This window comes from Pollicipes pollicipes, unplaced genomic scaffold (assembly GCF_011947565.3).
Source record: "Pollicipes pollicipes isolate AB1234 unplaced genomic scaffold, Ppol_2.1 Scaffold_7231;HRSCAF=8579_pilon_pilon_pilon, whole genome shotgun sequence".
NCBI classification, from domain to species: domain Eukaryota; kingdom Metazoa; phylum Arthropoda; class Thecostraca; order Pollicipedomorpha; family Pollicipedidae; genus Pollicipes; species Pollicipes pollicipes.
Genome location: NW_023597034.1, coordinates 28,148,587 through 28,176,141, shown reverse-complemented (window position 1 = coordinate 28,176,141; position 27,555 = coordinate 28,148,587). Strand labels below are relative to the sequence as shown.

Here is a 27,555-nt window from a genome sequence, read left to right as displayed (position 1 = left end):
GGTGCAGAAAGCCGCAGTGTTCCCCTGGAGACAGTTTTTTACTTGTTTTAGGCACGAGATTTGGTTTGGAAATGACAAGGTATGCGTTCTTTCTGCGGATGCTAGTTTTCCTCGTCCTGTTTTCATGAGATCGTACCTTCACTGGATATAAATTGCGCCAATTCCAGCATAATAGAGCAGAGCACACAATGGACGCAGCTGGTGATATTGCTAGGCTGTGGGTTCAATGGCAGCACTTTCCTAGTCTTACGATTTAGGTGCGTTACACGGCTCACTAGGCTTGCGCTTCTGTTCCCTGTTTAGCTGTGAGTAGTTCGTGATTCTTCAAGTCGCTTTGTGGTGAAGTTGGGAGCTAACCTTAGTTAACAATGCTACATATCACATTTCGGTGACAACGGACCGCTCCGGTTCAATGGTCACTCACTTATCTGGCCCTCGGGCGCGGGTGCTCGTGACCGGGTACTGATGCGATAGCTGGCGAGCGGCCAACTGAGCCACTCAAATAGACCAGTCACGTGACGTGTGCTCGTCCAGCCCGTCCATCCAGCGGGGAGCCTCTACTGCCCGTGCTCTCCCCTCAACTGGTCATCACCCAGCTGAGTGGAGCGCACCTCTAGGTGTCGTCACTTACTCGGCCTCAGCACGTAGCCGCCGATGCCCCCCGCCCCCCCCCCCCTCCCCACCCCGCCCCCCGCCTCGTGCCCGCGACACCACATAAACAGCGCCCGGTGGCCCTGGCGGGGACGGGCGCCATGCGTCCGGCCGCGGCGGCGCAGTGACGGCCACGCGGTCCGTGCAGCAGCCGGCAATGGAGCGGGCCCCGATCAAGATCACCGGTGTGGAGACCCACGACCTGCGCTTCCCGACCTCGCTGCAGCTGGATGGCTCGGATGCGCTGGTCAGTGGTCACGTTACACGGCGGGCGGATGGTTGCTATTGAGACTCGCTGACATCACACTGATCTGATCAGTCAGATGTCCTCCAGTGATGCAGCAGCAAAGACAGGGCGGGATATGCGCTCTCCTTGTCTCTTGTGATGGCAGCTGCGTGTTGCTGGGATAACGACTTTCCTCTGTTTCGAAGGCCTTAGACCTAATAGCCGGCCGGTGGTGAGAGGCGGGAGTGGAATCGCAATGTCCTATAAGACTTTTCCCAGGCGCCCATGCACTGCGAATCTTATGGATGAGTGTTCTTGGCTATATGACGGTTGAGTATTACGTTTTTGGACGGCGTTCACGTAGTTGTGGAAATTAGCTTTTGTCAAATGCACACACCACAGTTATTGAAAATAAGCTTTATTTTTTGCACCAAATCACCGTCGTCTCTCCCGTGCCTCGTGTGGTGACATCCGTGATCGACTGACATTGGCCTGCTCTTAGAAAACTTAAGTGAGGTGGAGAGTCGCTAGCGCGGCTCATTAAGGGCCCCCTTCCCCCGTAAATCACGTCACGCCTTTTTGACATTGCTTTGTGCGAAATATTGAGTTCGTGATGGGTCCGAAAATGACGCCCAATCGGGTCGCTGATGTCCTTGCTGCATGCCGCGCGCGAATGGTCAAAAAAGGTAAAAACGCCTCGTGGTAGAATGCGTCAGCATGACAACTGTATGATGCGTTTCCTTAAACGTGACACGCTCCGGATTCTTATGAAAGGGAGTGTTGCACTTCTATATTTGCAGAGGATTTTGAACTGAAGTAACAATATCAAAGGCCATTCGATGCAGTTCATAGCCCTGCCTTTCTCAGGACCCAAGACCTTTAGTTTCTGAGCTACACGCCGCAAAGATATGCAGACAATGTCGTGCAAATCATATATATATATATATATATATATATATGTATATATATATATATGCATATTTATATATGTGTATATGTATGTATGTATGTATATACTAACACTGCGAGAAAGATTCAAAACACGATCACATCGTGATATTTGGCTCATCAAACACCCAACACCGCCGCGGCCTTCCATCTGGAGATTGAAGTGCTGGAAGTGAGTGCCTGGTTAACAATTCGCATAGCTTGTTTGGCAACGTCTCAACTTCTTACAAACGTTCCGTGACGCAATCAACAATGACGTAGAAATTGAAGAGCATGTTTACGAAATACAGAAGTTTTGTCGCCTATAACAGTTTTTCCACTTAAAAGTGTACCAATGATTTCTAATGAGCTTATTTCATCGCATGTGATACCTGCTAATCGACATCTTTGCGTGGGAAGAAATCCCTTTAAAGGGAGTGTTTCACATTTGAAGATATTGAAGCAAATATCAGATATGATAAAGCAAGCCCACATATAACTACTGTTGTTTTTTTAGTAAAAAACGGCTGCTCTAAACAGCACAATTCTCTGTTTAGTAAATGCACTCCCAATGCAGCATGGTTTGATTACGTCATCGTCCTCCTCACAACATTGATTGAAAGCCATTTGACGGCCGTTATATCTGTAAATTGTGCTCACGAACGGCAGATATGAACGCCTCGACAATCTTTTTTCTTGACCTTGATCGTCGCATAGCTTATGAAACGGCATGATTTGAATTACGTTGTTATCACGTCATTGATGCAAAGGTGACTTTGAAATACCCTCCCCGATGTACACTTTCCTATTTTCGGGGCGTGTAGCTCAGAAACTGAAGGGGCTCGGGTCTTAAGAAAGGCAGGATTGCGAACAGCACCGAAAGGTCTTCAAGATGGCTACTTAGTTTCAAAACCCCATTTAAATGTGGAACACCCCTTTAAAAGGGCGTGTTTGAAAGGAGTGATGGAGAGCTTTGAATTATATTTTATAGCTCACCACAAAATGTTAATTTTAAGACTCATCTGATGAAGGTATGGTTGCAAAAATGTAGGGGACTTTGCAGCTTATTTAGTGTAGAACCTGGAATTTGAGACTGAAGCAAAGAGTGCACGGTAAAACACATCATAGAAGCGTTAAAGTCCGTTGTGCCTACACTGTGCAAAAATATCCCGCCAGGTTCGAAATACCATATATTTTATTGTAGGCAGCCGGTTCTTATTATTGCAGCACCATGCAAGCAATCGCTTCACTATCTATCGCCAACCTATATGCCACTTTTGCCTAACTGTCAAAATTGCACGTGTTTCAAGCGTCAACACTTATTTGCCCGATGCCTGGAGTTCGGCGGCAGCGGTGTCGGACAACGTAGTGCAACGCAATGGTGCCAGACTTGAGCTATACTGCTTGAGCGTTTGAATCTCAGGGACGGCTGGACTTTTCGGGCTATGCTTGCTCTCTGGCTCCCGCAACCCCTGTTACGGTTCAAGAAGTAAATCGTCGTTTTACCAGGGCTGTTACTATCGTACCTGACCAGCAGTTACACATATTAGACGCTTGGTAATTCTGTAACGTGCAAAACCGGCTCTTCCGTGGCGCCATGAGTCGAGGGACACTTACGAGACGCACCGGTCAAAGGTCCCACCTTTTTGCGTATTTCAAAAGCATACTACGAAAAACCTCAGGACCAGTTATGTCTAAGGAAAGCACTTGGAAGTGTCATAGCAGAACCGTCAAGGCATAATAAGGATATCGGCTTTAATTATGTTTGCGTCCAAATTACGCTGCCAATGCGTTGCAAAAGTGCAACGTTTCTTACCTGCATTCGCAACCCCTGGCCTTGTGACAACCGCCGTGGTACCTCTATTGGTGCCAAAAAAGAACGTTTGTGATTGACCCAGCGGGCGGTAGGGGCCTGTTCCTAAGAAGTGCTTTGGTTTAAGTTTGAACCAGTGCGTCACAATGGACCATGTGGTGCTCCCACTTCCAAAGCCAAAGTGCGCCCCGAAAAGGGTTGTGTGGTGAACGCCGCAGAGAAGAAATCAAAGCTATAGTATACGTCTCGTCAAATTCGTGGGGGCGTGATAATTGCGTCATGTTCGCTGATGTTTTTGCTGAATAGAGCGTTTCAAGCATTCGTAACATTCATTACACAGACACTTTGACAACTTAGTGTATTTCAAACATCACAAGACATACATTGGAAAGAGCAAGGCAAATGAAATATGCTACCTCCGTAGTGGTGGGCAGGAAATCCAATGAGGTTTTTCCTGCAGAAGCGGCTAGTGCAAAAAGAAATTCTGAGCTATTCAGAAGTCTTCCAAGAAATTGACATTACGGATCAACTTGTACGCGTCTCATAAACCATAAGTGAAAAGCACAAAAATTGGCATGCTCCCTTTATAGAGAATCCTTCGCACTTCAGAACATTGAAGCAAGCGTCAGGCTTGAGGAAATAGGTTCGCTTTTAACTATTGGTATACTCAGGGGGGGGGGACGTCGCGTTTTTTGCTCGGGGGGCCCATTAATTCTTATCCGAGACGCATATCTTCACGAATATTGCCCCCTTTACTCTGCGGTCATAATTGGGACATGATATAATGAAGTCCTTAAGCTCCTGGTTTATCGGTATTATGAGCTCAAAATTCCTGCTTTGGGTTTATAACCTTCCATATATCAGGAGGTACTGGTTTAATGGCATTGTAGTGCTGGACAGCGAATATTTTAACGATAGTCAATATTTCAAGCCAACATCACTAACTCAGCGGTCACTAACACGGCGTCTCGCTACGATTACGATGCATGGTGAAGGTCACTAACGCCGCCCTTCGTTCCGTTGAGTTAGAATAACCCCCCGCACAATGTCGCTTACTAAGATGTATTTTCCCCAATTTTTGGTCGAGGACCTTACTCATAGAATGGAAATATAAGCAGCAACATAACTGAGGCAACACAACCATGAAGTGCCATGGTCATGTCAAACGAAAATCTGAGCAAGCAATGTTTATTCGAGACAACAAACCACCCGTCATGAACAATATCGTAACCAGTCGGCCTCTTCAGAACTAACATGTGGTCTGACATGGATATTTTATTGATATTACTATTTTTGTGATTTTATACTGATTGTTTATTTGAGTTCTTACATTTTTTCGCAGTCCGAGTATTTTTTCTTTCAATTTAAGAAAGGCATTTCAAGAATTCGGTAATGTAATTAGGCAAGGCAGTTTGTTTCAGGTTTGCGATTTGCTGCGTGTGTAATGCCCCTAATGATTCGTCAGCCACCCGACGAAAAATTGTTATCCTAAGTGCTCTGGTGTACCTTTGGCATATCTTGTATTCTCCGCAGTTATATGAATCCTAATCAATGTGTTTGGCCGCGATTATCTGTGAACCGACTCAATGAAGGGTTAGAGATTATGAACGGACTGATGTCATGATCAGCTGTGCTGGCCTTTCGTCCTCTCACCGGCAGCACACCGACCCTGACTACTCCGCCACGCTGGTCGTGCTGCAGACCAACTCTAAGCTGCAGGGATTCGGCACGACCTTCACCATCGGCAGGGGAAACGAGATCGGTGAGAGCTGGCTGCGACCGGGCAGCGGGTGTCAGTGTGGTGCAGCCCCAATGGCATGACATCGGCAGGGGAAACGAGATCGGTGAGAGCTGGCTGCGACCGGGCAGCGGGTGTCAGTGTGGTGCAGCCCCAATGGCTTGCCCCGCTTTCCCCGGCGATCCGGCGATCCTGGGGCCGGAAGACGCGTGAATGTTGCCTGTAATGTGGTGGTGAATGTGGCTTGTGCAGATAGCCAGCGCACTTGTTATAAAGGCCTCACGTTTACTGCGCTTTGTCGGCCCGGCTGATTTATTCTGGATGTGTTTTTGACTGGCTGAAAGAGCGTAACGCGTTTTGTCTGCATGTGATGCTGTTTCATATGTTTGTTTACACTAATCGTATCTTTCAGTATGCGAGTGCGTCAAGGCCTTGAAGTTCTTGGTGGTTGGCAAGACGCTCGACTCTATCGTCGATAAATTCGCCGTTTTTTGGGATGGAATGGTGAACGAAAGCCAACTGCGATGGGTAAGCTGAATTCGGAAGTAGAATGTTTAAGAAATAGGAGTAGCCTATCCATATTGTGAGCTGTTGAGGATATAGCTGCGTTCCCAGTTAAGAGAAAACACCACCAGGCATGTAAAGGCATGTTGTCGAAATATCAACGCATCTATATCTCCATTTTCCTGGTTTTTCTCCGAGGAATAGGGCTATTGCTACTGCCTTTTCAATCGTTTTACTTGAAATTCTCACTGGCCGCGTCTGAGTGATCGATTGCTGGCATTTTGACGACGTGAAAAAGTGAATTGCAACCTTTTAGTTAAAAGCGAAGTATGGACGGAACAGGGTACATGATAACGAACAAATGGATGGTAAATACAGACCAAGGCCATCTAACGATACAGACCATTAATTTGTGCACGTGGCGATGTAAAGTTCGCCGTTTTTCGAAATTTTGACTTTCCTGGCCTTGCCGACGATTACCGACGCAACCGTGCGCCTTATAACCTGGTGTGGGGTCACGTCATTGCAGACGGTACATTGGTCGACGCTTTGAAATTGGATCCGCGATTCTACCATCTCCGGCTTCCAGCGACGCTATAAGACGTGGAAATCCGTAAAAGTTGGACAGGTCCATCTCGACCCGCCTCTGTGACTGTGATTGGTGGCACTTGCCTGAGAGCATCTGGCATCGCGCGATTCCCGTTTAGTTATATACCTAAATATGTAATTTCCTTGCCGATCCGACCCTTGGCTGCCGAGATGTGGGCCACGGTTTCGTACGGCGCCACGTTCACTTTGTCGTTGGACATATCGTACGGGCGTCCTGAGAGATGGGCCGTTTTGAGCCCATTGATATTGTGCGGGCGGCCCGAGAATACGATGGGCCCCTAAACGGCGCTTCCGCCGCATACCACGCCTGAGCCCTGACAGCAGCGGCGTGCGAGCCGCCCGTGAAAAACCGCCTCGCGCGCCCGCGCGTCATGTCCAAATTTGTCATGCATCGTCCGCCGCTCTGCCCTTACATGGCGCTCCGCAGAACGGGACAGACAGACAGACGCAGCTCAATCCAATAGTATGCAGGCAAATAGGACATGTCAGCGTTTGGCCAACGACTTCACCTTCCTTGTCTTCTAAATAAATCGTGTCCACGCGTGATGATAAGTCACCAAAATCGTGAACCTTTGTAAGTCTTCCGCCAATCTTTAGCCTCTCTCATAGATATCTAACCAGGACCGGGCAGATGTTGTATTGCTGGCCCAGAAGATGCACATAGTATCGAAGGTTGACCTTTATCCGCAAGCCAACTTTCCCGTGTGACACCATGGGGTGAATTACTTACAGCTTTGATGATAACACAGCACTGAGCGCTGGCCAACTTTCCTAACGTTTGTATCAAAATGTTGTGGACGGGTCTTACATAGTTTTTTGTGATGTGTTTGCACGCTTGCTTCGGCGTGCTTCCCCTAAATTTCACCACTGCCACTTGCCAATGCCACTGCAATGCTTATGTGTTGTTAGACCGTAAGTGCCGCCAAAACAAACCTCTTGAGGCCAGGGTGAGAGCTATTTAACCGCAGAAGTGATCTGCGCTGAAAACACATCGCTCCCGCAACGCCGCAATGAAGGAATAAATGAATACATAAATGAATAATGGATGAATGACGGTTGCCGGACGTCGGCAACATGCGGCGCGTGCTTGTTTCGTCGTTATTTCTTGAAATGCCCGCTGCGAGCAACTGAGGCGATCAAACCGGTGAAACTTGAGCGACTCATAGCTGTGGAATACAAGTGTTTAGGTAAAAATAATATATGGACGGGACAGGGCAAGTCGAGGTATAGATTTTGAGGTGTGACGACTGGTGCGCGCAGTGCACGGAGTGACGAATAAGTGGGTGGTAAATCGGGTGGTAAATAAGGTAATGGATTGGTGCCTGCAATGAATATTAATTTCGCCACGGTCCTGGCTGCAGCTTAATCATTTCCAGAAATGCTAACATTCCCGACTGCTCAACGATTAATGGCGCAACCGTGCGTCGCGCAAACTTGTGTTGGGCGAATAAATTGCAGACGGTACGTCGGTCGGCACGCAAAATTTGGATTGCACCTCAACGCGCGCTCGAGTGGGGGTCAAATTGACCCCCGAAATTTTTTCCAGAATGGTTTCCGAACGGCGCGGCGCAGCCACGCCAAACTTTGCATAGCTGTAGACAAATGAATAGCAGATCGTTTGGTATAAAAAAAATTAGACGCACCTTGTAAGGCCACTGACCTACGGCAGCCCAAGTCGGGCCATGGACTTTGCGAGTCAATCTATAGGAGATGGTTCAATCTGATGCAACAACGAAGTGTTAGACGAGACCATACATCTTTGGGATACTTTCTTAGGCACTCAACAACTGACTGAACAAACTCATTGACCTGAGATCAGTTCTGAACGTGAGACCAATGTCAAAGCCAATCTGTTTTATTTCTCTAGGGTTTGGTTGTATGGGGTAGTTTTTGGTGGTCATTTTTAATTTATCAATAACAGGAACCGCATTATACATCTTCCATACACCTCTCAACGGTCAGAATAGGTCACTGACCTAAATGACCCAGGTCAATTTTTTTCTGGAACACACTGCTTAGCGCAATTTTTGTCGCTTATTCCAATGCAAAACTTAAAGCAGTCTTGTATGATTTTAGTCATCATGACCCTCGAAAGGTCAAACAAGGTCACTGACCTCGAGTGATCACGTGCCCGTTTGTTTAGAACAGGTATCTAGGTTCTTGGGGATTTGGAGACCAAACTGGAAATTGACCTTGTTTGACCTTGTTTGATCCGAAGGTCATGGCCGGGGAACGTCAAAATTTAACCCGAGGTAGTTCTGGTACAGACCAACACACTCTGCAAATTTGGTATTTCTAGCTCTCTTAGTTCCTGAGATCTCAGTGGGGTAAAATTGATTCCCCACCCGAACAAAGGGTATTCAACCGGCCACTCGGGCGCGTGTTAAAGCGCTGGCTGTCGAAATGCAGCTTAAACCTTGGAAAACATAAAAACCGGCCAAATCATGTTGGCCGCTTCTGTGCGCGTGACATGTGGCACGCGCAACCACAGATCTGGCACCACGTGATTTCCCGTTGAATTGTATACCATAGAGTGCTGTTTCTTGTTGCTCTGACCCGTGGTTGCCGAGATGTGACCACAATTCGTACGGCTACTCGTTGGCTTTGCCGTCGGTCGGCTTTTCGGGCCGTCCGTGAAAACCGATGGATCTAAAAACGGTCCTTTCGCCACGTGCCACTCCAGAACCCCGGACCGCACCGGCTCGTGACCTACCCGTGGAAAACCGCGTCATGTGCCCGCGCGTCTTGTCCAGATTTCTTCACTCAGCAACCCGCGGTCCGGGCCCGTGCACGACGGTACACAAAACGGCACGGATAAACAGATAGACGCGCCTTCCTCAAATAGTTATTCAGACAAGTGTGACCCGCCCGCTTCGCTGGGCGACGTCTGAGATGATTTCAGGGCGTGACGACTGTTACTTTGACACGTTGCGATCAGCCAGCTTATTGTTGCATCTCGTCACCCGCTGAGGTAGGGAACATGGAGAAGGAAACCGCCTTTGTGTACCAGTTCTTTCTTTACGATTGAACCGAAAACAAATGTGAATGGATGCTATGACAACCCAATATAATCGTTTGCCCTTTCGAGAATGACTTTCCATGCTTTGGTGGGTAAAGTGCATAGCCCCAGTCGCATTCTATGCTTTTTCATTACACCATAAGCGGAAATGAACAATTTTAGTTAAGGCCTTAAGCAGACGGCCCTCGCTTTGATATGACATGACTTTTGAGTGCTAGGCTGGGTAACTCGCCTCGCTTCAATGCCTGGTCTTTCTGATTTTGAAACTTCATGTCACACGCGGACTGGGATAATTCCAGTTAAAACCTGAATCAAATTCACCATAGCATAAGAAAGGGAGCATTACACATTAATTTGGCCAAGCCGCTAAACCATGGGAAGCTGCCATTGACCAGACATCTGCCACTAGAACTGAAACAAAGCAGTGATGCTGACGATCCGTCCCACTCCGTGCGTGCCCTCGTGCCTGAGGCAAACTAACGGGCTGGCCAGGCAGATCATGTTAACAACTTTAAAAGCTGACAACGTGAACAGACGGATATATCGCTGATTCTAAACCCGAGACAAGCGTTCGCGTAGCGTGCACAAGTGCTTTGTTACATTGGCATGCAACAAAGCCGATGAGAAACCAAGGTGCAGCGACATAGAAGAACCGCATTGCTGTCCGATCTGCAAATCAATTTATGCGCGTGGCGCCAAGGATTAGGTCCGTTACGGCTGTGACGAAAATTGGTAGCACCCGTTGGCAGCCCTTCTCGCCCGTTGCTTATCCGATTGCTGTAGGCAAGTTATTGTATGAACTGAACAAAGCCTCGCTATTGCCTTTATTACATCATAAGGCAACATGTTCATTCTTAAATAAAATCCGATTAAATCACTTACATAGATACAAAAGTTGAGTCACACACATGTTATTACGGTCAAGCGGGTGTAACACCAAATTTCGCTACGCAGATTTAGGTGAATCACTAAAACTTTGACTAAAGCTGTGTCAGAGAAAACAATAGACGCCGGTCACTCTTCTGCGTCGTTCTTACCTGCAAGTTATTCTTGAAGGCTTCCTTAGGTTTTTGACACTTAAAAGTTATGTTTTACAGCCTCCTCAAATTAGATTGTGTAGAGTATCAAGCATCTGTGTATATTATTTTACATTTATGTATGCCAATGAGACCATCACACCGTCTTGCAATGTCCACATTGCTACCTGGTTGTCACCTTGCATGATCGTCGTCGTTATGGGGACTTGACGACGCGATCAGCTAGTGGGGTCGTATGATTTCGTCCGCCTCTCGCCTTGGCATGAAGGACATTGCGCGGGCATTGCGTAATTAGTGCAATAGCCTGCAAGGCGCTGCAATGATGCGCGCCGTTGTTACCGTGACTCAACCCTCCCGCCCGCGACCAATGAATTAAAACCCCAATCCCAAAGAATCTCATGACCAACCCTTTGCCAACTACTGTTGTATGTGTATGTAGTATGGAGATTATATCTTGACTGTATTCAGGTAGATTCTTTTAAACTGATCTACGCAAATGCAGCAGCACAGGGCTCCGGAAGAGCAAGACTCTGCAAGCTGAGCATTCATACTGGGCATTCATATACAACTGGCCTGTGTTATGCAGACGAACGTGATACTAAAACGTCCGTTGCAAGGCTTGAAGCATGTGCGGGCTCAGGCTGTTGGCAACATTGTTTACAAAGAAGACCATCATCATGTTTATTGTGGCTCGTATTCCTATTGGCTGAAGCACTGCCATCATGAAAACATCCCTAGCGTGGCATGTGTGTTGTAGGCACACAGACGTCACACGTGATTGTCAGAAACGGAGCATAGGAGTGTGAGATACGGATTCGTGAGTTGTCAACGTAGATCAGTTTGCTGATGCTGTGACGTGACTTCCTCAGATCGGACCGCAGAAGGGCGTTGTTCACCTGGCTACCGCCGCTCTGGTGAACGCCATCTGGGATCTGTGGGCGCGCAGAGAGGGCAAGCCTGTCTGGCGCCTGCTGGTTGACATGACGCCCCAGCAACTGGTCGATGTCATGGACTTCCGCTACATGTAGGTGCAGCTGTAGGAGACCTAGGTCGCGGATTAGTGAATGCAGGTTAACACCGAGAAGAGCGCTAGCCTCTGGTTTCATGTGACCGATTACCTAACATTAAGTTATATAAGATATGCTACATATTTCACATGATACCTGTGTTCCGTGTCCTCCGAAAGCATCTTCAATCTCTCATTGTGTGCCAGTCGCGGAGGCTTCAACACTCGCCCATCAATTGCTGACTTCTGTGGCACAAAGCACGAAATCGAATGCTTTGACTGTGGTTGGAGCCCGTACTGACCGTAATTCACCTGGTCACCACCGCAGCTCGGACGTGCTCAGCAAAGAGGAGGCGCTAGAAATGCTCACCATCGACCCCGCCCTGAAGAAGCAGCGGGAGCAACGCATGGTGGCCGAGGGGTATCCCGCTTACACCACCGCTGCGGGTACGGCACCGAGACGGCATGCGGTACCGCTGGGCAGACGCGGAACTTATGCTACTATCGCCACGCGTCCCGCTCCTGGAGAACGTTGGTCGTTGATATCGTTTGCCGCTCTGACTAAACGACGTCAGGAGAACAGCCACCTAATTAAAGTAGTGGCTAGGCGAAGTAAGTGGTACTGACGTATGCTGACCGGCTTTGTCCGTCCCACTTAGCTCCAAAGATTTGTCCGTCCCATTGGCTCAGTTGGTTAGAGCGCCTGCCTTTCGATTCACCCGCCCGTGGCGGGACCGTGTTGAGGATTGCGTCGAACGACCAAACAACCGAATTTATTTTGTAATAATGTTAATTGGACGACCGAAATTCTCGGAAGTGGTAGCTCTGCAGGCTGTAAGGAGTCATTCATAAGTTAAGCTCCGTGTTGATGGGAAAAGTTTGATGGACCGTAACCGACCGACCGATTGGAGGAGATGGAAATTTAATAAATATGCGTGACTCACAACAACCAGTAACATGTCAGGTGAAACCATTATTCAGGCATGTTTGGGAACGAACTGACTTAGGGGTAAGCAGCATGTTGGGAGCCAAACTGGTAAATAGGCTCAAAGCCTTCGCCGTTACTGTGTCCATCACCAAAAACGGTCATTAAAACGTTCATAAGTTCAGAAGGATTGAACACCGCCATAGATGACATCGCTTGGCATTGAAATGGGCGGTGATCTTTGGAAGATCGTAAAAATCAAGGTATTCTCTTTAACCTCTGCACAGGTGTAGGTATCGCAGGGTGGCTTTAGCATCTGCGCAAGCGTAGGTATTGCAGGATGGCTTAGTGATCATTCGCCTTTAAGAAAGCACCGGCAATAATCATTCGACCAAAGAGAACAAAAAAAAACAAAAACAGTTTGAGACATTAGCATCCAACTAAGCGACATTTCAAGACATGGGCATGAGGTAAATATACATTTCAGCTTATAAGCACTTTGCAAATCTGATAGGTCTGCAAGAACGCATGTCAGCAAATAGCTCTTCGACGTTAGACATTTCTCCGGTTTGTAAAGCGACAAAAAAGAGAACATGTCGACACAGTACCGTTCAGTTTAATGCATTCGGTAAAAAGAAACTCAACTAAAAACCCTTGGATTATTTATCTGGATTCGGCACGAGGCAGACCGCTGGGCGCGCCATTTGTCTGGATACCGCGCAAGGCAGACCGCTGGGCCCGCCATTTGTCTGGATACCGCGCAAGGCAGACCGCTGGGCCCGCCATTTGTCTGGATACCGCGCAAGGCAGACCGCTGGGCCCGCCATTTGTCTGGACACCGCGCAAGGCAGATCACTGGGCCTGCAGGTTGGCTGGGCTACCCGGACGAGAAGATCCGCGCACTCTGCCTGCAGTTCATGGAGGCCGGCTGGGACGAGTTCAAGATCAAAGTGGGCCAGGACCTGAGCGACGACCGACGACGCTTGCGGGTCGTCCGCGAGACGATCGGACCGAACAGGCGCATGGTCAGTTGCTTGGGGCTCGCAGAATCTGGTCAGCTGACTGTGAATCGCAGGGTCTGGCCAGTGGACTGGGGATCGCAGGGTTTGGCCAGTGAACTGGGACTCGCAGGGTTTGGCCAGTGGACTGGGGCTCGCAGGGTTTGGCCAGTGGACTGGGCTCGCAGGGTTTGGCCAGTGGACTGGGCTCGCAGGGTTTGGCCAGTGGACTGGGGCTCGCAGGATCTGGTCAGTTGATTGTGAATCGCAGGATCTGGTCAGTTGACTGTGAGTCGCAGGGTCTGGCCAGTGGACTGGGGGTTGCAGGGTCTGGCCAGTGGACTGGGGGTTGCAAGGTCTGGCCAGTGGACTGGGGATCGCAGGGCCTGGCCAGTGGACTGGGGGTCGCAGGGTCTGGTCAGTTGACTGTGAATCGCATTGTCTAATCAGTGAACTGGGGATCGCGGGGTGTGTGATCAGTGAACCATAGTCATAGGGCAAGGCCAGCAGACCGGACCGCAAGGTCTGATCAGTGGGTCAGAGACAGCGGGGGTCCAGCCAGTGGCCGGGGCCTCAGAGTCTGGTCGCTGGGGAAACGGCAGGGTCTGGTCAGTGGGTTGGGGGCAGAAGGTCCGGCCAATGGGTCGGGGGCCGCAGGGTCTGGTCAGTTGGGCAGAGGCGGCAAGGTCTGGCCACTCGGGGTGGAGACGACAAGGTCAGAGCGGCGGCTCGAGGACCGTGGGGTCTGGTGGTGAGGCCGGATATGGCGCGGGCCGGTCACTGGAAGGGCGGCAGGGCTAGTCAGTAGACTGAAGTCATAGGGTCGCGCCAATAGACCGGGCCACAGGGTCTGATCAGTGAAACCGCGGACCGCGCGGTGTGGTCATGGAGTCGGGTATGGCAGGGTCTGGTCAGTGGGCCGGGGGGCCGCAGGATTTGATCAGAATCCCAGAGACCATAGGTTTGGGTCCGCGGTCCATAGGCCATACAATGTGGTCAGGGGTTTCGGGGCATGAGGTCTAGCTGGGAGGGCCTAGATGATAGAGTGATATCCATGGCCTGATTTTGACCCTCTTCAGATCAGCGACCTTGACAGGCATTTTAAATGTGTTACACCAAAAGCTAGGCTAGTCAATTGTCTACAGCTAGACAGTGCCTGGCGTTGCCACGCCACAGCTTCTTGAGCTGTTCCGGGAAAACCTTTACGAAAAGGTCAAGTTGCTATTCCCCGCCCGAGCGCCTGTTAAGCTAGACACACGTTGAGATATTACAACATTGAAGCCGGCTAATGTCCTGTATGAACGGTTGAAAGCCTCACATTTCTGCCCTCGACGAGTGAACGGATTGGATTGGTCTCTGCAGGGTGCCTAATTCATTCTTTCGAGCTCAGATGGTAGACGCGAACCAGCGCTGGGACGTGAACGAGGCTATTTACTGGATGAAAGAGCTCTCCGAGTTCCGGCCGCTCTGGATCGAGGAGCCGACGTCGCCTGACGACGTGCTTGGCCACGCCCAGATCGCCAAGGTCAGGTCACCACTCGCCGCTCGAGTTGGCTCCAGCTACAAAACAATGGCCTCCAGCTATGCATATTAAGATGGACGGCCTCACTCACGATGACCCGCAGCTGTTACATGTTAAGATGGACGGCCTCACTCGCGATGGCCCGCAGCTGTTACATGTTAAGATGCACGGTCCCATTCAGCTTTGCGTCGTTTGCTCCAAATTGTTAACGCTTTTGGTCGATAAACCACCCTGTTTGTCAGGCAGAAAAAGCACTGGGTTACTGAGGATATCGACACTGTGGTTCCGCTCCGTGTCTGCTCCCAACGAATGCTTTTTTGTATTGATCTTTCTATGTAATTGCTCGTTTTTACGTCAAGATGATGAGCTCAGAAAGCTTTCGTGGCTCCGTGCCGTGGCCCCACGATAAGTTCGCAAACTCCCGGCAGGCGCTCGCCCCGTACGGCATCGGTTGTGGCCACAGGCGAGATGTGCCAGAACAAGGTGATGTTCAAGCAGTTCCTGCAGGCGGGCAGCATGCAGTACTGCCAGGTGGACTCCTGCCGCGTGGGCAGCATCAACGAGATATTGCCTATCTACCTGATGGCCCACAAATTCAAAGGTCAGTGCATACGAATGTGCGTTTTACAGTGCTTACCTGATACAGGGTGTTGCGTCATAGACAGGATTATTCAGATATGGTGGAAGACAACCATTCGCTCGCTTTCACAAACGTGATGGCCAAAGGTGTTGTTTGATAGGGTGCAACAAGTTTCAAGTTCTATAGGCTGCAAAAAGCTGCCTGCGCTGCGATATTCTACCAGGACGGATTATCGTAGAATGAAAACAAACCGGTCGGGTAGTAGCCACAAAAACGTCAAGAATGTGCAAACCGCTACGTTCGGACATCGGACGAACCATTTTAACACGCCTACCTCCACTTTGACGTGAATATTCAATGAACGAGCTATGAAATCCTGGCGGTCGAAACCACCCGACGAAACCGATAGTGGTAATCGTCTGGCCATGATCAGCCAAACGACACTAGGCGTTTCGAACACGCCTAACGCGAGTGCTACGCAGCAGCCTGAAGTCCGCCATACGGCTCCCTGCCGGAGTCTTTAATAGTCGCCCAGTTCAGCTTACACGCTTTATTCTCGAGGCCATACGAATCCAACAACGTCTACAGTCACACAACATTAACCCCTCCGTCGATTGCCGTGACCTGGTTTCGACCCATGATGCCCAACAAATGCTTATGGTGCCCGACAACAGCATCTCCCACCGAGACAGATCGAGAAAACACATCGGCGCTAGGATGCAGTTTTTAGCTGGAGGTGTCAACAGCTGCCTAACTTTGGGAGGAAAGTGAGACAGAGTCGGGAAGAACCTGCTTTTAGCGTTTTTTAACAATTCGCCACCACTTTACTTCACTGCCATTACTTTTCTTTATGCGATGTGTTAGGCATACACAATCGTCTAAATATTTGCGCCTGGAGTATATCAATGCAAGACGCACTTCACCTTATGCGCTTCACTTCGCCACCACTTTACTTCACTTTATTGTTTTTATAGCACTGTCATTACCCAGCCCACATCACATGCTGCGCTGTGGAAACCGCTTCAAAACGGGAAGTGTCTGAGTCAATACGCAGGTAGATCAAAATCGCTATAAGATGATTGGCAGCTCACGCTAACCGCGTGGAGGCAGCGCGATTCTTAAGGATTTGACCGTATCTAAAGACAAATTGAACACCGAATCGGTTTCTAGCGCTGCACATTGCACAACACTAAGGTTCCGAATAAAAGACATTAAGATATAAAGAGCAGCAGCTCCGCATCTAAGAAATGTCATGTTTCTAACGCATAAATCTGAAAATTATATTTTGTAGACAAAAATCCAGAAGATGTGGTTGCGTTCAAAGCAACAACACACGGAGCGTGTATCATGGAAACGAAAGGGAGAATAGATGATGATGATGATTGGGGTTTTAGTGCGCGCCGACTTCTGGGGACACTTTGCGCCCATAAAGGGACAACAGAGCATCGATCACACTTAAAGCAAGCTTCTCCTTGCCTGGAAAAGGCGATGGTCTCGTAATTATTCGGTAGGTTGAATCGAAATGCGGCCAAAAATGAAAAAACCTGCTCTTGTTTTGCTGAGGGCGTCAACCCTTCTAAAAAAATTGACTAATGAAGCAAATTGCATGACAAGTTTTGCGTGTACGAACTCGCAGCCTTAGTGCCCGATCCATAATCCAAAGGTTGTATTTTTGAAGCCGGGTGCTCTAGAATTTTCAACGACTTTTCATGGAATATTGTGAATTGTTTGCTAACAGCCAATACATGCTGCCATTGTAATATACCGTAAAATTTTGTAAGAGCTTCCCCCAAAAATTCTGGGCTTAACACTCATCTTGATGTTAAATCCGCTTACTATTGTGTCACCTGCACCCACACTACCTTCACTTACCGGGTTCTCACGTTAACTATAAACTGATAATGAAGCCTACATTGCACATCCAGTATATTTCTTAGTGTTGCATCGTAGTTTTCCTTGAACTGAGTTATGTTCTACCCGGCATCTATCATCCTGGCGTTCAAAGCCAAGACAAACATTATCGTTGAGATGTTCATGTCTGACGTACATGAACATAAGCACGATTTCTGGAACTCGTGAGCATCCATACGCTCTCAAAATCCCAACCAGTTATGCATTCAGTGCAAGTTTCAAATACAAGGCACGTTTTGTGTTACATAGCACAGGAAGTTGGACAGCTGTACCAGTTAGAACTAAAATAAGACGTGTAATCGAATAAGTTAAGAACAGCGTCATAACCGACCATGTGAATAGAGCGCTTCGTTCTCACTGATATGCAGGGCCCCACCCGCGAGATCAAGAGAAGCGTATGCATTACCTGCACGTCTGGCTTCGATAAAACCTGTGTGATGAACAGCGTGGTTTATGAAGCCAGACGCACACTACTCTTTTTTAGCTTGATTTCTTCACTTTCATGTTTTCCATAGTTTTGATGTGCTCCTGGATGTTCCAGTTGTGGGTAAGATATTGACTATGTGCAATGACCATGTCGAACGAATGCTTAAGTGAGCCATGTTTATTCGGAACATTATATCCATCATGAATAAACACGTGGCCAGCTGGTCTCTTTTGTGATAACAAGCGATATATAGCGATATCTCTTTTGTGATAACAAGCTTTATCGTAATTATAGACTATTTACAGCATCCTGTCTTGGCCCCAAGCTGTGGAACGACATTACGGTTTCATATTTTCCAAGAATAGCTGATATCCCTGTATCGAAAACCATCGTTAAGAACATCATCCGCAAGCATTTCGTGAACACATATTAACGTAACAAACATATTTGAAGACATTGCCATCCTTGTGCTGTACATATCCAACGCACTTCATATTTGACCTCCTTCATGTTTCATAATCAATGTCTGATATAAAGTCATGCACATATACCCAAATTCATGGCGCTGGCTCCGGGAGGTCTCCCAGCAACAAGCTCTGCTTAGCTGGGCGGACTCCCTGGAAATGCAGCTCAAAGCCCAGCACAAAAATGACCAGGTAATTGCCCCCCCCCCCCCCCCGACTTGTGACTGTATAACCCTTACTAACACGGAGAATTGAGTGGTTGTAGCTTATTGGGCGGTTGTAGCGGGCTGTCATTAGCTGATTTTGGCTAATGACTACTTTAAGCCTTTTCATCTATGATTTTTCCCTACCTCTCACATAACACAATTCCCTCGGGTCTGCTCCACCTCCTCGCCTGTCTTTTTTTAAAGTTTGTTTCATCTTCCTAGCTGGGAGTGCCGCGACTTGATTTTATGTTTTCTGGTGTTAACGTACGGTTTACTGCGTCGCTGGGATTGAGGGAGGGGCACTCCTGGTTACCTGTTCTTGGGTAACGGCGCGTAAAAAAAGCGGCCTGGCATAGACATAATATGGACATTACGGCCGTTCTGTGATAGTATGCAGTGTATATTTGAACATTGCACAGGTGCCCACACATGTTTTGTGGTGCCTTAGGCGGTGTATTCGAATACCTGTTATAGCGTCCACAGCAACTTACGCTCAGCCCTTTATAAAAGCATGTTTCGGCAACTTCGGAAAATAGTAAGCGACCAGCCTATGTATATCATGTTCGCGCTTTTTTGTGTTTTTATGGAACTAATGGTTCGTGAAAGGTAGGAAAGGCCACCATCTGAGGCATATCGATACTATTTGGGCCTATTTGGCACTTTCGGTTGAACATATGAATGTAACTACAACTAAAAAATCCGATTGATGCGTAAGCACACCACTAGGAAGGGTCAAAATATGACAGACGATACTTGGTTTCTGGAAGCGCCGCTCCCATTACCACGACACCTCTCGGGGAGTTGAAAAACTACAAGGGACTCAGCTTGTCCGGCAGAGTGGCAATTTTGCGTGACCAGTTTGACAGCCCATTAGATATCACGCCCATGTTCCATGGCGAACTCTAGCGGTGGCGTATTGATGAGGATATTACAAATGTGACATTGTGTTGTCTAGAGCAGTCGCCGGGCCGGGCAACGCCAATGCCAACGACATATCTGTATCAATTTAAATGGGCCTGTCCTGAGAGACTGTAAGCGTGCAGTGAAAGTGAAGGGGCTTTGCCCCTCCCGCCCCCCCCCCCCCCCCACACAACTGTTGCCTTCCACACACGGTAGCACTACAAGTGCTTTCCTAGCTTGTTGTTTCGGCTTACATTCATCGTTTAAGACATGTTCTTGTAGCCATTTTCTTTATGCCAGGTTTCGTCTTATTCTAATAGTCAGCCCAGTCATCATAGAGCCGGCCGTAGACCGTTATAGAGTCTTGAACGCGTAAAACCGGCCGGCAGAAAACCCCATTTCAGCCGGCTGTTTCAGCCCCTAATTGTTGGCGTGAGACACCACTACGATGTCTTTATTTACGTCAGGACCGGAGGAATCCAACGACCAAGAGATGGTCACGAATGCCTGCGTCCGGCAGTGCCCGTCTGCCCGATGCTTGGGGGTATATGCCTGAACGAGATGGTGCAGGAAACTGCAGCTGTTCGACTACATCCGCAGTGTCGGGGCTCCACCGAGGGCCGCCGCGTTGAGTACGTCTCGCACCTGTCGGAACATCTCGAGACGCCCGCCATCTGCCGGCGCAACCGCTACATGCCGCCAGAGGTCAGTTCTGTGTCAAGTCAGTTGCGTGTAAAAATGGTCGCTTTGCTCGGAGATGGCTGGTGTGCGGACTGGGGATGCTAATTCTGGCAATTGTCTCTCATCCCGCGAGGGTCTCCCGTTGATCGGCGTTGAGCCAGAGGTACCTTGCATTAACATCCAAACCGGCTGCTCTTTCAGCGCCTCAGTTCACACAGAGCGCGAGTTCATGACTGACGAACATATGGAGATTGTGTGATTGTACCACTGGTACCACTGCACCATAGTACCGTTGCACATAGCGGTTAAACGATTGCACATGACCTACGGTAATGGTGATGTAGTGCGAGGTCTCAGTCGAAAGCTCGACGCCTTTATTGCATGGCTGGAGCTCCTGGGTGGATTTGGGGAGAGGGGGGGGGGGGGGTAGCAAACCTCACCGGCCCGGTGAACGTCATACATGGGGAAGTCCCCAGGCTTTCAGGGGCTCCATGTGAAAACGCTTTCCATGATGCGATTAAAAATGACGCTATTAAATAAAAGAGCCAAAACAGAGCATTTGCCAGAGCAGAAATACAGACAGCACCAAAACCACCTCTGGTTGCTCATCAGGCCCCATCTTGACACTAGGGGATCCTTGTCGTTCAGTGGGCCCTTCTAGGTCACTGGAAGCACTCTGGCTGCTTGAGGGATCTTACAGATACTTTTAGACCCTCTGGCCTATAAATGACCCTTTTGAACGCTGAGAGAGACCTCGGGGTGACTCAGGGGCTCTTTGGTCTCGCGGAGGGCGTATCTGTTCTGGCTGTTCTTGGCCTTATTTTTCTCAGGGCCGATCTGGCCACTTGTGGTCCATTTTAGCTGTTCAGGACACTTGGGGTTCTCTCTGGTCACTGGGGAACCCGTGGGCGTGGGTGGTTTTCCCTTCTGACTACTCAGGGGCTTAACTGGCAGCTCGGGGCCTCTCTGGTCGCTATAAGGCACCGCTGATGGCTCAGGGGCCTTTCCGGCTACATGGGTCTGGCTCGCAGCTCGTCTGGCTATCGCAGGCCTGCTGGCTGCTCAGCAGTCCGTTTGGCCGCCAGAGGATCCTCATGACCTCCTGGACAATCGGGGGTCATGTGAGCTTCCGGGATCCTTCGGCCGCTCAGTCTCTTCCGTCGCCCCAAGAACCTCTCTGACTGTCCGTGGGTCTTTCTGACCGCTCTGAGGCCCTCTGGACACCCAGGGCTCTGGGGAAATACCCAAAGCTATCTGTCTGTCTAGTGTTCCTCTGGCCGCTGAGGAGCCTTTTAGTCGCTCAAGGGTCCGGCTGGATACTTCAAAGCCCCACTGGCTTCTGAGGACATACCGGTAGCTGAGTTGCCCACTGGGTCGTTTGGAGTTCTTAAGCAGCATTATCATAACCGTCTGGACACTAGTTTTCTTCTAGCTGACCAGGGCTTTTTTTGCTGCCTAAGGCCCCCTCTCACCACTCAAGGGTCCCCTCTGGTTTCTTGTGGGCCCCTCGACTGTCCCGGACACTTTGGATGCCCAGAAATTGCATAAAAACGTTCCGTGCCCCGTTTCTGCTCAAGAGCATTTCGTCCGTTCAGGGGTCCTTTGGGCTACCCAGTGTTCTTTCAAACTACTAAGGGGCCCCGCAGGCCACTGAAGCTGGCTATTAGGACGCCTATTTGCGTGCTCAGGGCTCCGGGGCCACCCAGGGCCTCTTTAGGCAATCGGAGCCCTCTTTATCCTAACGCCGCTCTCAATATCCGTGGTCCCTTTTTTCCATTGCCCTGCTGGCATGTAAAGGAGTCCCCCACTTGCATATGAATGACGCTTAGTGTACTCTAGATACACAGCGTTTCGACCATTTAGGTCCTTGGCTGTCGTCACGTGTTATTGTAAGGTTCAACGGTGGCTGGTGTTTGGCTTTCGGCCATGCGCGCATCGCAACTCGAATGATCGCCTGAGAATTGCTGAGATATGATCCGACTTCTGCTGAGTATGAGTCCAACGTTCCACCGCTGAGATAACCGGTAAAAGCAATGTTTTGGTGATAATACCTTTCCCTATTACCTCCTGGATATTTGGAGACCTTTCGCCGCTTTGGTAGCTATTTTGTGTTGATGTCCATGCTTGGCTTACGGATGGGATTGTTATCAAGTGCTGCAACCCCATCAGAAAACCAATCGTAGACGTCACCCCATTGTGGCTTCCAGAGTAAAGATCCTGAGAAATGTAAGGCCGATATGTTCAGGGGATGAATAAGCCGAAGTTTTAACACCGAAACATTGTCCCTCCGAAGACTTCAGAAGACTCCGTTCGAAATCCAGTAATTCTGGGAATAAGATTATGGTTGTGACGCTTGCATGGCTGAAAATCAAACGCCATCCAGAGCCGTGCAACTCAATAACACGTGACAAGAGCCAGATGATTAACTGGGGGAACGTTGTACATACCACTCATCAGAGGAGGACCGATAGTGCGAGCAACTATTCAATCGGCAATATCCATGGCTCCTACCAATAATTCCGTACAGCTATCAAGGAGTTTCCCGCAAAGCTGCCGAGTTACCTTGGCCTTTTTGGTCCGATTCGTCTCTGGCATAAATGCGTGTCTATAAGCCAGGGGCCCTGTTTCGGCGAGGAGGAAAAGAGCGCGGCCAGATAGGACAGATTTGCTGCAGATTTCGTTGGAAAGCTTAACCGTACGGATGGACAACTGAATGCCTGTCCAAATACTTTGAGCGCAACTGTTGTATTTAAAACTATGCTGGCTATGAAGACGTTTTTTACCAAAACTTTGTCTCACCTTCGGTGCAGAAAATTTTTGGTGAAAAGAGGTGCTCAAAAGACCGATGTAGGCCAATTTCGGATGCTTAGTTTTGTGCGGCTTTGGTTGGTTGAACATGGGGAACGCAATGTCAGGGTTTTGTGCAAACGGTATCAGACACCTGAGTCAAGCAAAACAAAAATTGGGCGTATTCAGCGTGTCCAGATCATTCAGGCATGACATTTGGAGTTTTTGTTTGAAAGAGTCGTCTGGAATCAGCAATAATTCGCTAGTGTAAAAGTTGTAGGAACACATGTCAGGTCATTGCCCAAACGACGACAAAGTCTCAAGCAAAAGCTAAAATTTCGCGTACCTTTGGCTTGTTCAAATGCACAATAGGCTTCCAATCACTCTCTGGTCTGCATAAAAGTTTTCACAAAACCGCTATTGTTTTGAAGGTTGTATGAACGGGCCGCTGTAAAAGGGTAGTACCTCAAAGCCAAGTGTTGAATCCCAGCGCCTCTCACCTCATTCTTTGAGAGCACATCCATCCCTGTTGCGTTGGTTCATTCCGAGCCATATACCGAATGCGTGTTGAGCTAACACCGTTGTGTTGTCACACCGGGCAGGACGCCGGCTACAGTTGCCAGTTCAAGGAGGCGGCGCTGTCCTGCTACAGCTTCCCGGACGGGAGCGAGTGGAAACGTCTGATCGCCGCCGCCTTGGCTCGCAACACACGCGACGACTAGCCAGCTAGGGCGGCTACGGCTGCGGCTGCGGCGGCCGCAGCTACGGCTACCGGCTACGGCTACGGCCGCGGCTACGGCCCTTCAGGACTGGGCCCGGTTAGGGGCCGACCCGGGCTTGATCTGGGTCGGGGGGCCGGGCGCCAACGCGGGGAAGCCGAGTCAAGGACTGTCTGCCGCTCACTGGCGAGCTTTGAGAGCGGGTTACGGATTGGTGACATGACTGGTACTGACGACTCTTGATAATAGTTACCTGATCAGTACCACGTGGGGGTTATAGGGACCGCTGGTCGCTGACTGATACAACTCGTGGATACTGCGGGCAGATCAACCACGAATCCTACATAGACCAGACAGGGGAGGCCTTGTATATTGTTATTTGGTGGCTCTGTCCTCAGTTCCATGAGAATTATCATATCATTGAAATGAATGCATGGAAATGGAGATGACTGTATGGGGTTTGGGGGAAAGACACTCATGACAGCTTGAGATATTAGGCTGTTTAGAGAGCGGGTGCAGACAATGCAAATATATGAGCGAGTCCAATCTTGAGCTTAATTCGCCGCAAGCTCCGCACTGTGTGTTATGCGTCGGTGTTTGGTGGAAGCCTATCTTGAGAAACGGTCGACTGCAAACATGCCGCGTCTCACGGCCCGACTCCTAACCCCCGCAGACACACGCGGCTGCCAGCCATCTCGGATTGAATCTGCTCATTGGACCAAATCCGAGGTAGGCGTAAGGATCGCAACAAGTCGGCACAAGCAGATCTGACAAAGGCCCTGCGGTGCATTACACCGTGTGGCGTAATAAACAGTCATGCTATCACGGATTTACTCCGTCATCATTCATCTATTCATATTTCATAATTTATTCATAATGACTCCCTCACGTTCAATAACGACCTATGGAATGATCCATATTTTAGTATGTGGAAGCTAGTATCAGATGCAGTGCAATAAGCTAAGTTATTTATTAGCAGGAACGTCACTTTATGCGCGTTTGGGGGAGGGGGAGGAGCTCAGCCCCACATCCCCAATGCAGACTTGCAGACAATGCAGACACCAAAGCTCCTCTGCGCGCCTTCAATGCATATAAGGAAAGGGGGATTACTGCATCAAATAAATGCAGGAAAAAGTTATCTTAACTATTGGTGTATGAGATAATAAATACGTCAACAAGTCACCATCAGCATCGTCTATATTTTGTACCATAAAGCATCCTGCAGGTAGTTTATGTTGATGTCCTGCTAGCTCCTTCATATGTTGAAGGAAATGCTCTACATTTGAAGATACTGAAATAAGCATCAGGGTGTAATGAAATAGGCTCACTTATAGCTGTCGGTATGCTTTTAATTGAAAGGGACTGCTCTAAACTACATAATTCTCTGTTTAGTGAATATGCTCTTCAATATTTCGTGGTCTGATTGCGTCATTACACTTTGCATTATATTGGTTTGAGAGCCAATTGGCGGCCGTTTTATCTGGAAATCGTGCTCACGAACGCCATATATGAATGATTCGACAATAAAATTTGTCTTGGCATTGATCGCCGCATGTCCAAAGGAATGACAGGATTTTAGGGACGTTATTGTGGGGACATGGATGCCTGGGTGATCTTAAATTAGTCTGCACGAAATAGTATGTGTATCTTCGCGGGCGTGTCACTCGGAAACTGGAGGGCTTTTTCGTCTTAAGGAGACCACATTTATGTGGGTTTTGAAATGAAATAGCCAATTCCTTTGGTGCAGTTCACAACCCTGCCTTCTAAAGACCTAACACCCTGTAGTTTTCTCATCTACACGCCAGCGAAAATGGGGAAGTATTCCGGGGGAGAGCACTTCGGCGAGGGGGAGTACTCAATATCGCCGCAGCATTTATGATATCAATAACGCCGTTTCAAATCCTTCCATACCATGAGCCACGCGGTGGATGAAGGCCGAAAAAATGGCATGATCGAGTCGTTCACATTACGCGTTCATGAGCACGATTTCCGCACAATAACTTTTTGAGCACGATCGGCTCCTTGAACTTTTTGCATTCTGGGACACTGCAAAAAGTTTAAGGAGACACAGGAGCGCAGTGAGCAAGATCTTTTTCCTCCCCGCGGTCATGGCCGAGCCATCAATCCCTTGGCTACCGAGGGGACGGAGCGCTCCGCCGGCCCGACCGCCCGGCGCATCCCACCGCCCGTACCTTTCCCGTATGTCTCCCCCTTCTCCCCTGCGGAAACAGTCTGGCGGTACGGTCCTCGCGCACATTCCACTGCCTGTTCCGCTCCCCTTCTGGCCCCTACCCTCGGGCAGAGCAAAGCTTTATAGGGGTAGATGATTGAAGGAGACAGGACCGGAGACAATCGGACGGAGCAGGAGCAGGGGTTGTAGGGGTTGCGAGGGGTTGCAAGGGTTGCAAAGATTTAATATGGAAGCGTGGATTTTCAATGATCTTTGAACAGATTTTCACCCATAGTAGTTTGCGCCCGGTATCAATTTTTTCGTAGAAAGTAAAGTGACGATATCACGTCTTATGACGTCAAATTAAAACCAAGGCTATTTGGAAAAAAATGCCTATGAGCCGCAGGTGTAAAAATACCTCCTTTGACAACAACTGAAATGAAAACCCTAAATATGGCAGATGACGTTCAGAACAATGTCTCCTGCGACCTTACCTCTTGGTCACTATCAACAAGTGAAGGGTGGGATATTGATGGGTGCCCTCTGGGCGGTATGGGGGAAAAAACCTCCAAAGGCACACTGTCAACAATCATGGCTCCAGCCGTGTTGTTGACAAGTGATTTCCGGTATAAAAAGGACGGGCAAGTGAACTAAACACGCAAGCGTGCCGTTCTGAACTGCACATTTGGTCCGGCGGCAGGCCCGGCCTCGCCCCTCACGGCCCGCGGCGGGAACGTGCTGGCCGCGGTCGGCCGAGCAGAGGCGGCGCCAGGCACCGCGCTATTACATCGCCCACCCCCCCCCAATCGCCCCCCCCCCCCCCACCTCGGATTTTTACATCAAGCTCATAAAGTGTCTGAGAAAAACGTGAAGAATACGGATAAACAACGCACTCAGCTTCTACAAGCATACGCGAAATGCAATATTGAACAGTTACGAACGCCGCAGTCTCCGCTGGCGCAACGTTTCCCGCGGCCACGGTTTGTTTAGGAGGTACACGTGGGGATCACATGAGGCTGCCCCCGCGTTCACCGGAGCATCGGCCGCTTCTCGGGTCCAACTGAGTGACAATGCGTGATGGTACCCTCAACTTCAATTACGTCTAGACGAGGGCGCACATGGGTCCACATGCCTCGAGAAGACCCTCCCATCCTGCAATTGAACAGCCAGTTTTACTCCATTTTGCTCCCCTTGCAACACCGCAAGCCGTCTACTCCCTTCCGCACCTCCAAGATCCACTGCCGGCGCATACACCGCAACCTCTGCTTGCACACATGGCTTCTTAGAACCCCGATCTACATATTATTGTTTTGTTCTTCTGATTTCTCCTCAATCTGTCCCCCACATCAGGTTCAAAAGATCCGAGGCGTACGTACGAATCTATCCCGAAAAAGTTCAGCTGGGGTAATGTGCGTTGTGCCCTATGTGGTGTAACACGGTAACGAATACGAAACGTGCTATCTTGGCGTGGACGCTACCAGCGGCCCGTTCCTCCGCAGACTCGTTTTAAGCGTTTGGACATTGTGCTCCGCCCCACGGTTTGCTTTTGGTGACGGCGCCGGCGATGTCATATGTGCTACTCCGTTCGATGTACTATTCCGTTTGACAGAATGTCTGAAAAGGTCCCAGACATAAAACATCGTGCGATTGTCTGACACAAGCGTTTGGGGCAACCCCCAGCAAGCAAATTAAAGTGCGCAAATAATCAACTTCGCCTCTGATGCTCATGTCCGGG

At 49.2% G+C, this 27,555-nt stretch overlaps 1 protein-coding gene across 1 annotated transcript; it reads left to right on the top strand.

The window, feature by feature from the left end:
* The first annotated feature begins 794 nt into the window (after positions 1–794).
* LOC119109949 (mitochondrial enolase superfamily member 1-like) lies at positions 795–16,002 on the top strand. Its single transcript, XM_037233694.1, is given in 10 exon segments — positions 795–898; positions 5,277–5,379; positions 5,768–5,883; positions 11,394–11,548; positions 11,859–11,977; positions 13,323–13,480; positions 14,844–14,978; positions 15,404–15,427; positions 15,429–15,576; positions 15,989–16,002. Coding segments are annotated over 10 exon segments (1,062 nt in total). The 5' UTR covers positions 795–808.
* The last annotated feature ends 11,553 nt before the right edge of the window (positions 16,003–27,555 follow it).